The sequence below is a fragment of the Schistocerca americana genome, chromosome 5 (genome assembly GCF_021461395.2).
Source record: "Schistocerca americana isolate TAMUIC-IGC-003095 chromosome 5, iqSchAmer2.1, whole genome shotgun sequence".
Taxonomy (NCBI): Eukaryota; Metazoa; Arthropoda; class Insecta; order Orthoptera; family Acrididae; genus Schistocerca; species Schistocerca americana.
Genome location: NC_060123.1, coordinates 98,539,320 through 98,551,825, shown reverse-complemented (window position 1 = coordinate 98,551,825; position 12,506 = coordinate 98,539,320). Strand labels below are relative to the sequence as shown.

At 41.9% G+C, this 12,506-nt stretch overlaps 1 protein-coding gene across 3 annotated transcripts in view; it reads left to right on the top strand.

Annotated features, from left to right (window-relative positions):
- The window catches only part of LOC124615464 (kinectin-like), a 53,712-nt gene extending 41,834 nt beyond the window's left edge, over positions 1-11,878 (top strand). For all 3 annotated transcript variants that reach the window (XM_047143371.1, XM_047143373.1, XM_047143374.1), the window contains exons 6-7: positions 7,115-7,238; positions 11,494-11,878. In XM_047143371.1, coding sequence (XP_046999327.1) covers positions 7,115-7,238; positions 11,494-11,763 — 394 coding nt within the window. In that variant the 3' untranslated portion in view covers positions 11,764-11,878. The remainder of the gene's footprint in view (positions 1-7,114; positions 7,239-11,493) is intronic.
- The last annotated feature ends 628 nt before the right edge of the window (positions 11,879-12,506 follow it).

The window sequence follows — 12,506 nt, the reverse complement described above, 5'->3', positions numbered from 1 at the left end:
GTCCTAAGTGTCCTCAATGGTACTTTGTAGGGTGCCGATCAAACTACCCTGCTCCATTGGCACCAGTCCCTTGTCTGTTGGAAATTAGACTATGGCCGCTTTGTGTGTCTGCATTTCCATCCATCTTACGCTGTCTCAACACTGTCCACCATCGTGGCATCTGTTTGGCCACAGGAACCTTTTACACTAGCCCAGTTGAGTGTCTGCTGGAGCTGCTGAACTACCACTGTCCTACTGCCGTGACTTCCTTCTCAGCAGGTATGCGTGCCGTTAGTCTGCTATGCATGGCCACCTCTCCTATACCTCCTTCAATGATTCCTTTGATCACCAGTATGGGGCCCATCCCTCTTGTCTGTTACCTTCTGGAGTCTGCTTTCAGTGCTTGATACGGCACCTCAGCTTCACACTACCTGCAGCTTCCCTGATGGGGGTGAACCCTTCACCACCCTGGCTTCATAAGACAGCCCATGTTAAGCTTGGCCTTCATGTGCTTCCTAAGGACACTACTCCAGCCTCGGTCTACTGCATTCATTTTCACAACCTTCGCATGGACCTTTGCAATAGTATTTTTGTATACACTGATGGCTCTCGGACTGACTGTGTGTGTGTGTGTGTGTGTGTGTGTGTGTGTGTGTGTGTGTGTGTGTGTGTGTGTGTGTGTGTGGGGGGGGGGGGGGGGGGGTGGTCGCGCGTGTTCATCATTGGCACCAGTGTCTTTAGATATCGGCTTCTGGCACACTGCTCAGTATTTACAGCCGAGCTCTTTGCCCCGTATCAGGCCATGGTGTGCATCTGGTGACATGGCCTTTTCAATTGTGTCCTCTGCTCAGGCTCAATCAGTGCCCTTCAAAGTCTGTGTGCACTGTACACTGCCCATCCCTTAGTGCAGTGGATCCAGGAACACTGTTACTTGCTCACTGTTGGTGGAGCCAGTGTGATATTTGTGGGTTCCTGGTCATGTCGACTTGCCGGGAAGTGAGGCTGCTGACACTGCTGTCCTCTCAGCCCGCTAGTTCCTATATTCCTTCAGATGATTTGTGTTGCTGTCTGTTAGGAGGTGGTGTCCCTTTGTCATCGCCAATGGTCCACGCTTCACAGGAATAAGCTTTGGCCTATTAAAAGCTTCTCCCAGGGGCTTGGACGACCTCCTCTCAGCCCTCCCGCCAGGAGAAGGTCATTTTAAGTGGACTGCGTATTGGGCACTGCGTTTTTAGCCATTGTCACTTGATAAGTGGAGCTACCCCCCACTTTGTACACATTGCGCCTAAGTTTTAAATGTCCAGTTTTAACAATTACGAATTTTCAGAATTAATCAGTCATCCTTTTCATGGATAATTAATGCCACATTTCAATAACTGATTGGTAAATGTGGTGGAGTTATTGTTGAAAGGTGTATGTTCTTCATATGTTTATTACAGTCATCCATTGTAAATGAATTAGTTGCATTTCAAAGGGATACATGTATTTGAATATGTGCTCCAAATTATACAAATTCTCATTGTGTACTGATTCTAGTAGTATGTTCTTAGTTGGGGGCCAGCCAAAGAGGTGAGATGTAGAGAGCTTAATTTATGGTCTGGAATTATAATTTTATAGTGCAGGCTAGGCATCAGTCTAATAAATCTTTCTTGTTCAGAAAGTTTTGAAAATTGTTGCCACTGTTTTACAGTCAACCAAATCTTGAACTTCGCTAAGATGGTAGGTTGTCACGGTTCATATCAACAGTTACATACACTCCACAATTGTAATGACTTTAACTGACAGCTTTAAATAATTGTATCTGTTCAGTAATTAAATATGACATTTATGACTGTGGTATTCATTACATTTATGATTGCTGAGATTTAATAAAAAGTCTGCCTTGTTTATTGTAGATGGTGTGGTGCTGTAGTTTGATTGCAGAATAATTGGCAAGGATCTTCACATCCTCAGCGAGATGGAATTAACCTATTACTGCAACCTGCTTACAGTGCCCACTTTCCTTGAAGCTGCATCAGTTCAAAATTCCATCTTACATTAATGTTGGATATTCTTGTTTTCTGAAAACTGCAATTTCTGGAGATGACTTTGACTTTGACACAAATGCCACTGCCACACCAACTATAACTCAAATAAGCACTTATTTAGCACACTCAAAATTTTGACATTGCCAGACATGGCACAGCTACATAGGTATACCACACACCCTGTCTGGGTCTGCTGTCTTTTCATTTAGTGCGTCCTTTCCACACCACTGAGCACCAAAGTCACCAGTACAATCATGGGCTGAAAACAAACCCAAAATGGATACCCCACTTTGCTTTGCCAAAACATGTCTCCTTTTAGCAAGGAACACAATCTCTTACCTGTCATGTGAGATATGTTTACTGCGGAACTGATTGCCACGTATTGGGCCCACTGCTTTATTAAATGGTCCTCCCGCACCCAAGTTTCCTTATGTAAGGACTCAATGAGTCGTCTTCAGGCTATCACCTGGTATTTTTCCTGTCATCTGTCCCTGCCATCCACGACCTTCTGGCTGATCTTGACCGAGGTACGTGTTTGGTTGATTTCTTTTGGGTTCTTGGCCCAAAGGGTATCTGGGGTAATGAGCTTGCCGATCGTCAGGCTGAGTGGGTGGTCACTTACGACCATTCTCTGAGGGGCTTCATGTCAAATTCCTGTTCGCCCAGTCATGGGCCGAGTCTCGGGGGAAATCTCTCGGCGGAAATCTAAAATCCTCTGCAGTCTTAGACTTTCCACTGAAAATGCCCTTCATGCTTCTTGTCCCATGTGTTAGCAGACAAGCCTCGAATGATTACATCCTTTCTCGGCTTTTTTGTGAAAGTGGTTTGTCCTCCCAGATTTAAGTACTGAATTTCCTTCCAGAATTGGAGTCGTTTGGTTAGCATTGGCGTTAGTTTGGGAAGCCTTCAGCCTCACCTCTATGCTGTCTAGGTTTGTCCTATTTCTGCATGGTCCCTCATGCCATTTCCCCCCCCCCCCCCACCCCCCCCACCCCCACCCTTTTCTTGTCTTCCCCCGTGTTGCCCCGTTGTGTTGTGATCGTTCATGTTGTGTGGAGATTGGAATGGGTCAGCAGCAGTGCTGGTGCCCCATTGTGTGTAGTGCCTTTGGGCACCACATGCTCTTGTTGCATCCCCTCCCCCCACCTCTCCCATTCTCTTCTCTTCCTGCCACCTCGATGTTCCTTTTGCCTCTTTGTTTGCCCATTTTCCTTTCACATTTACCAGACACTACTGTTTTTGTTGCTTCTCCCTTAGTTCTGTCATCTTAGATCGTGGAACCGATGATTTCACTGTTTGGTCTCCCTCACCCAACTAACCAAAATTCTACCATGTGGCTTCCTTTTCCCTCCAGACCATGTTTTCCCTGCTATTTTTCTCTCTTTTACTGGTATCAAATTTAGTGCCACATTACAATTAGCTTTTTACCTCCCCAACTGTCTTACTTTGTTCACCAACTACACTTCAACTAATTTTCTCTTCTGTTCATTTATTTTCCTTTCATCCATTTGGCGTCCTCAACTGCTTTAAATATAAAAAAGCCATTAATGTGTCTTCACTCTTAGTTTTTAGGATTTCCTTTTCGATGTATTTGACATACACTGCTGAAACTGATTTGTGAGCCTACTTTCAAACTTGCTGTATTGAGTTCTCCCATTCACTGTCCTCTGGAGCCGAGGTTACAAACGTCGTGCTTGTGCAGTGGCATTTGACTTGGAGGTATGCTTGTGATCCTGGTGGTGAAATATTGTCACTGCAAGTATTTGTCCGGTAAGTGAGGAAAGATGGTAGTGTAAAGTTCCTGATCACCAGTCTTTGCACATATGTACTTGATTAAATTACACTGTGCCGCACAGTTAAAGGGTTACTTTCTTGAAATACCATATTTGTTTCCCATTGTGATGCAGAAGTTTGAAATTTGGCTTAAAGGTCCCTACAACCTTACTCTGTAATGGTGCAAAAGCCTGGCATCCTGTGACGTCACCCTCAGGCTCAGGAACACTTCTGACAGCGAGGCCAGAGTTCAGAAATTCATGTGAGGTGTAAGGTGGGTTATTGATGTCATATTGGCACCAAACTTCACAATTCTACCCAACAGCACCTGGACATCTCACATAAGCCATGTCACTGTTATCCACATTCCATTCCCTTGTCTTGATGCCTCTGCTATGGAGTCAAAGTGCCTGTCCCAGAAATCACGCCATTTTCTTAAGAGTGGCCAAGGAAAAAAATTGACACATTGTGATTCAGAAGTGGCATAAAGGGCTTTGATGAAATCACCCCTTCCCCTAGGGTGTTGATTGCCACACATTTTGCAGTCTGAAACAATAGTTCACAGGATGACATTCTTGATAGCACAACCTTTGACAGGGTTGACATGCTCCTGAACGATTCAATCTTCTCCAAGGATATTGTGGGCATGATGCCCACTGAGCATGACTGAACAAAGTGTAATGCAACAGCAAGTTTTGCTCTAGCGTACAGGATGGAATAACAAGGGTCCTTTGAAAACCATTCAACAAAATTTGAATGTGACGCAAAGCAGCAAAGGGTGTTCATACTTTTCCAGCCCTCCCGTCTGTTGCACACTCTCTTGTGGGAGGGAGGGGGGAGTGCGTAACATTGAAACATACATGAATAAAACAGCAAAGGTTCCCACTAAGACTCCGGAGTTCGACAGCAGCATCTGTGCCATCTGCACAACTTTGTTGGGCCTACCTGGTGGTATGTCCCCTGGTTAAGGACATTAAACTCGGCGGGCCCCTTGGTGCTTTTAATGTGTTTGTCATGTGCCCACACAGTGTCGCCCTCTCCCTTCCCTTCATCAATAAAACCACAAACCCAACAGTGCATTGTACAAGCACTCATCAGTCATCGACACAACTCACTCACTCACTCACTCACTCACTCACTCACTCACTCACTCTCGCATACACTCTGCATATGTTGCCAGAGTGCAGGACTACCCTGCCTCGACACACTTTTGAAACATATCAGTGGTGAATACCGACAGCGTAATGTAAACTTCAAGAGGTTGTTCAAGCATACCTTCTTAGTACTGAAGATATAAGGGACCCTTGATCTCTGGTGCCTCATTGCGGATTAATAATGTAAGTATTTCTTATTCAGTTTGTTACTGCAATCACTCCTATTTTTGTGAAAACATAGAGATCTGCACTGATGTGCACTATTTTCAGTGCAGTGCAGATACAAAACTAACTGGGGGGCAAGAAACCAAATGAAATACTTATTACATAGTTATCTCAACCTGTGTGTCAAAATCTTATGCTTGAGAATGGCTTAGTGCTGGAATTGCAATTGCAAAATAGTTCTACCAGCTGAAAGCAAGATGAAATCCTTTAACAATACAGGGAACTTTTCTGGCTCAATGTTGTGTAATATTATATAAAAATCAACACCTATTTCTTCCAGGCACTGTTTATAATGTATATGTTTTACAGATTTTTTTAATAAATGAAAAGCACCATCTTGCTTTTGTTCCACAGTATTACTTTTATTGTGTTAACCGGTTTTTGTCTTATAAGGCCATCTTCAGACATTTACTGCAAAAGCGGTTAACACAATAAAAGTAATACTGTGGAACATTATAATGTTGTTCTACCAAGAACCAATAGAAGATTCTGTTCAAAATTTTTTGTTGATATCAGGTAATGCAGCACACTTTCTAAACAAATTGGAAGTATTGTGAATATTTTTGAACCTGCTTTGGGTTATTAAAAAATTACAAAAAATAGATTCAATTTTTTTCCAAAATGCTTACTCAAATTGAGATACCATTTAATCCAATGTTATACATTTGAAGGAGACCAAACTTTTACCAGATATGCATGACAGGAGGAGGAGGGAGGGAGGAAGGAAGGAAGGAAGGAAAGAAGGAAGGTCTATCAAACCATAAAACGTTTGCACAGCCTTTTTTCCTTTTCCTATTGCATCCACTGCGTACACTGACTTCATATTCACATCATATGAATTATGCACAATGGTTGAAGTCATTTTCGAGGTAGATTTATTGCAGAATCTACACAGGACAACTAATTTTGACACTAAACCCTTCCTGCTACTTTGTTTTTCAGTTATTTCCAGACAGCCTACACCATCAGATTGTTTACATTTCGCCACTTTCTTTATCAAAGATGATGCCCACATCAACAACAAAAAATCCACTACAAACAAGGTCATTGTTAACACACAAATTTGGATTGCCAGGAAATGTGCCATGTGGGAGTTTCTTCCCTGAAGAACTGATACATAGGTTACTTTCAGAATTGAAACATAGGTTACTTTCAGCAGCTTGCACACTAAAGGATATGTACTTCCACAATTATCTGTAGCACTTGGGCAACAAACATTCAGTAACACGTGAACAAACTGCTTCAGCAAAACAAAAGTAAATAATATCAAAGATAGTCATTTACACACACTATGAACCTGTACTGTTACTGACATTTACAATTTATCATACTTATAATTGCTCGAAACAGAAAGTTCAGTTCTTTTCAAAATAGTACTGCTTTCTGTAACAGAAATAAGGTGGTGTGCTGGCATACATGACTGTAACTTTAAAATTTGGTATATATAGGTCATTCTTCATTTGAAACCCTGTAATGTGTATATTGATGTAATCAGGAATGACTATAGAATTTAATAAAGTCATTAAAAAAATTTAGATTTTTCCGCCATTATAAGTACTCTGTAATAGCTGCTGGAGACCCTGAGCCGCTTACACAAAGATACTCGAGAGGTGTCTGTGAACGAACTCTGGAAGTTTGTCAGTATAGTTCTACTTCACTTTGTATATCATTAACCAGCTGTTGTTGTCTCCCCAGTTTAAAGATATGAGAATACTTTAGATAATATGGAATCCACTTGGCTGACTCTTCTTTAAATTGTGCATTTTCCACTATGCTGATGAAGCATGATAAAGGCTGTAGTGCAATAATGTAGTAGTGAAAACTTATAAATTGTGAATAGTAAATTCTTTGTTGCATTTTCTTGTTGTTGCTGTGTTGAATATATATTATGTTCCATTAATATAGTACTAATAAGCCTGAACTTTTCCTCTGTCACTTAAACTCTTGTAAATGCAGCCAAAGAATGAAGGAAGAGCAACATTTAGATATATTGCTTAAAGAAGTGGACAAAAAAAAGACTGAATCAACAGAAATGTCATATGAAATAGAGAAATGCAAGAGTGAACTTCATGAACTGCAGGTGAGCTGTTCATCTGCAATATGCTTTTTATTTATTTGTAGCTGTTAAAATATATTATTACAATGAACTTTAGAATATGTATTCTTCTTTGGAAAAGATTAAAATGAAACTTGTTTAGTGTTGTAACGTGACTGACATTAAGGACACAGCTACTGTAGAGTTAGATCATTGAGTATTGATCAGGCTTGCACATAAACTAATACAGTAACCTTACATAATGGATGTAGGACTTAGTGGGACAACAAATGGAGGGGGGACTTTAAACTTACACAAACATGTGAAAGGAGAGGATCTGGAGAAAGGATCAGCAGCTCTGATTGTTTGCTAGAGAACCTGTTGTCTGTAGCAGACTATAGTCTGTTGGATTATTGCAGCCAAATTCACTTTTCATTCAAATATTTAGTGATTATACTGTGGAGTGATATGAAATAGTATGTATGGAACTGGTAGTGAGGAAGGTGAGAGGAATATTTAGATTGGTTGTGAAGACAATGCAAAACTGCAGTGCATCTGTAAAGAAATCACATAACTCATTAATGTAATTTATTTTGCAATACTATGCCAGAATGTAGAGTCCTAATGAATTAGTCCTGACAGTAGTAGTCAAAGTAATTCAGAGACCTGTTACCAGGAAAGTAATTATATAATGCATACAAAATTTCTTAAATGCTTATAGAACTTAAACAGGATTCTCTGGAAGGAGGATGTCTTTATTCTCTTAAATAAATCAAGCAAACTTGTTTGGAAAAGACCATGCCAAAACCGTTTCTTCTACCAAATCTCTTGTGTAAGGATAACGACAGTAAGGAGGATTACAGTGCCTACTCAGGTGTTGTCATTTTTACTGCTCACTTTACATGTGAACACAGTAGTACAGTGAGTGAGTGACCAATGTTGGTAGAAGTGCCTGTGCCATGCCTTTTACAGTGATTTGCTGAGTGAAATTTAGTTGTTACATTTGCAGAGCAAAAGTAAATATTACGTGTAGAGTATCAGAATATACATGACTTTTGCCTCATTCCGCCTCGTTTCATTGTAACTTGGTAGTTAAAATATATCTATAAACAAAGATGATGAGACTTACCAAACAAAAGTGCTGGCCGGTCGATAGACACACAAACATACACACAGAATTCTGCTTTCGCAACCAACGGCTGCTTTGTCAGGAAAGAGGGAAGGAGAGGGAAAGACTAAAGGATGTGGGTTTTAAGGGAGAGGGTAAGGAGTCATTCCAATCCCGGGAGCGGAAAGACTTACCTTAGGGGGGAAAAAGGACGCGCGCGAGTGTATACCCGTCCTTTTTTCCCCCTAAGGTAAGTCTTTCCGCTCCCGGGATTGGAATGACTCCTTACCCTCTCCCTTAAAACCCACATCCTTTAGTCTTTCCCTCTCCTTCCCTCTTTCCTGACAAAGCAGCCGTTCGTTGTGAAAGCTAGAATTTTGTGTGTATGTTTGTGTTTGTTTGTGTGTCTATCGACCAGCCAGCACTTTGTTTGGTAAGTCTCATCATCTTTGTTTTTAGATATATTTTTCCTACGTGGAATGTTTCCCTCTATTATATTCATAACTTGGTAGTTATCTGCACATTTCTGACATAAACTTCAAAATTGACTAAGAGATATTCTCTTTGTACCTCCGGGATAATCTCTTATTGCTGATAGCATTTGTACCAAGTGTCCTCGGTTATTTGTTGGACGTATTCCAACCCCTGTCTTTGCTTATGGCTTTTTACTCTCAATAGGTCCCTCTCGTACCATTAAGCCCCCAGGGGCTCAGTATTGATTTGCTGGGTACAAGCTTGGCAACCCTGTGGTTCCCGAGCTGGGGACTGGTAAGCACCACCAATCCCATCACCGTAAGCTCTGGGCATGCTTCAGCACCCCCCCCCCCCCCCCCCCCCCTTCCACCGTCCTTGCCACATCATATTCTTCCATGGTGCAGAAACCTGTTCCCAAGAGGGACGCCTAGACACAGATGATTCCTAGTGTGCCTGTAGCCACCACAAGCACCTGTACTTGGATGTGTACATGCCAAGGGATAAGGAGTAAGGAAGCAATCCAGGCAACTGCACCGGAAAAGACCAACAACAGTTCCTCAGTATCTAGAAGGTACATGGAGAGTGCCTCTCGATGCCCTCTTTCCTCCTCATCCTCGAAGGGACAGGGTGCAGGGAAAGGCTCAAGACATTCGGGTCAAAAGCTGTTCAGGGTGCCTTCAGAGATATTTCTTTCCCATCTGACTGATGAGGAGGATATCGTGGAGTTTAGAGGTCTTGGACCCAGGCAGCCCCTCCACTCCCCCTCACTCTTAAAGTATTTCACCTCCCCGGTGAAAAGATAGGGGTAAATTAAAACTGCACTGATGATGAGGCTTCCATAATACAGTGGAACTGTAACTCCTAGCACAGGCAGGTCCCTTGTGCTTTTGTTTACAAGAAACACATTTTAAAGATACAGAGGTCTCTGTGCAAGGATGACCTATCAGGGGACAGAGCCAAGGGAGGTGTTAGTGTTTGTCACTAATGTGCACCACTCCTCTGCCCTCTCTTTGGCTACTAACCTGCAAGCTGTTGCAGTTCAAATTCATGTATGTTGAAGGATCACTGTTTGCTAAATGTATTTACGTGTCCAAGGTGCACTAGACTCTGAGGCTCTCACGGATCTTACCGCACAACTCCCACGACCATTCGTCCTCCTGGGAGACTTCAGTGCCAATTATGTCTTGTGGGCACTCTACCAATACTCGCCCTTGGGGTCAGGTTTTGGAGGGACTCAGGACATCTCATGAGCTGTGCATCCTTAACATGGCTACTCACACACATTTCTCTACTGCTACTGGATCATTCTCAGCCATTGACCTCTTTCTGTTCTCCCGCATTCGCCAACTGTTCAGTGGGAGGTCATTGACGGCCTTCATTCCAGTGACCACTTCCCAATCTGTCTTCACCTACTAAATGGCTCACCACCTGAAGTTAAGTCCCCATAGTGGATGGTCAGTGGGGCTAACTGGATGCGTTTGAGCCAGCTGGCTGTTTTTCGAACACTGTCGTAGGGTCCAAGGATGGGTGGACCATCACATGAGTGATCCATCATGCTGCTGACCTCTCCATCCCACAGTCCTCAGATCTGAGGAGGCGACCTGTACCTTGGTGGACAGAGTGCCAGTCTGCAATCCGGTAAAGGCGTGTGACTCTTAAACACTTTAAACACCGAATGACAGCAGACAACCTTAGGGCATTTTGAGTCGCTAGGGCCAATGCTTGACACGTCATTAGGGAGAGTAAGAAAAGATCATGGAAATTGTTCGTGGACTCTACCAGTCATTCCACTTCTTCTTCTATAGAAGTATGGGAAGCCATCCTGAGGATTTCTGGTAAACGCAGCCATTTGCCGATAGCAGCAGTGCTGAAACAGGGGTGCCTCCAAACACCACCTTGCTCAGATGTTGGTCGGACATTTATCACAAACTACTACCAGTGCAAGCTAATATCTGGTGTTTCATTGCTATCTTGTGACTGTTAAGATGGAGAATAGTTCTGAGACCTACAACTCCCCTTTCTCCATCTGGGAGCTCGAATAGCACTGACAGATTCGTGACACTGCACACAGTCACGACCAAATCTGGTAGTGCATGCTTTGACATTTGCCAGTGGCATCAAAGGAAATCCTTCTCCAATGTTTTAATCTAATATGGCAGACAGGCAACTACCCCAACTCGTGGAGGGAGACAATTCTGATCGCTCTCCTCAAATCAGGAAAGAACTGCAAATGTCCCAGTAGTTACCGGAGTATCGCCATAACGAGCTGTGTAGGAAAGACCCTGGAGCAAATGGTTAAGTTGCCTAGTGTGGTTGTTCAGAGACCAGGCAACCCCTTAGTCACTCTGTGAGGATTCTGAAGATTTCGGTCCACTGCCAACAATCTCTGCGTTTTGCCTACTCTTGCGTTTTGCCTCCTCTTGCGTTTTGCCGCCTTTATTAATTCTCTTCTCTTCTAATTGGTTTTAGTGCATGTGATACAGAGTGACTGTGAGATTATTTAGAGTGCATGTGTGTACAACACTTTTAGTTCATCTCCACTTTTTTTTTTTCCCCCCCCTCATAAGTGTAAGAGTGCTGATGACCTTGCCATTGGGGCTCAACACTTTTCAGTTCCCCCACCCATACAGTGCTGTGCTGTAAATGAACATTCCCAGAAATTTCTTCCTACTACTGTATGTTTTATAAAATAAAAGCAATTCTGTAACTTTGTTTCAGATGCAGTTGAATGCTTTGAATGTGACAGACAGTCCAGTGCACAGAAGAGTTCTTGATAAACTTAAAAATGTTGATATGATGAAAAAACAAATTGTAGAATGTCAGACAGAGTTGAAAAAATACAAGGGGCTTCCTCCTGACTTTTTTGAAGCAAGAAAGAAGCTTGCAGATATGCACAACAAATTACGTGAGGTGGAAAAGGAAGTTCTTGATAAAATTTTGGGGAAAAGTAACTGCACTATGCCTTCTCCTTTCCCCTCCCCACATTAAGTTTTGTATATAAGGTTTCCTAATGGTTTCCAAAAATGATGATTGATTATTTTACATATGTATTGGCATGGAATATAGTGTTACATAAAGTGAGTAAAAAATTCATGGCTTTAAATGTGTGTTTATTGCCTAATTCATGTACTGTTTAAATTGCACAGTAAATAGTACTGGTATAAGAACCAGTAATATCTTATTCCAGTGATGGAAATTGGAAATTGAAAAATGTGAGCAGAACAATCTTCAGCACATTTCACAGTAACAACAAACCATTTAAAAATTATGGGCAACCAAGAGGAGTTAAAGAAAAACATGGTCAGGCTCTAGATAACACCAACCTATAGCATACTATCTTACAATTACAGCATAAATACTTGTAATTATTTGCATTTTACATACTACTAATTCTGAACTGACAAGCACAGAGGGTAACACCACAGTATTTACATACATATAGTGTATGCTGCGTAGCATGACGGCCGTACTGAAAAATTATTAGTGCCTCAAAATTAGTGAATCTAGTTTTAGTACCATAAAAAAGAGTTTAGCTAACCTGTCACCGTGTAAAGTTCTCTTGTAGTTTTACAGTAGTGTTTAAATTCCTCACACTATTTCACTTAACATTTTGTTATGGAAAGATGACACTTTCAAATAAAAACATTAGTCTGGTAATCATACAGTGTCTGACACATCTTACACAAAAGTTTTCATATCAGAACTTGGAGGGAGTGCAAAACAGTATGAGC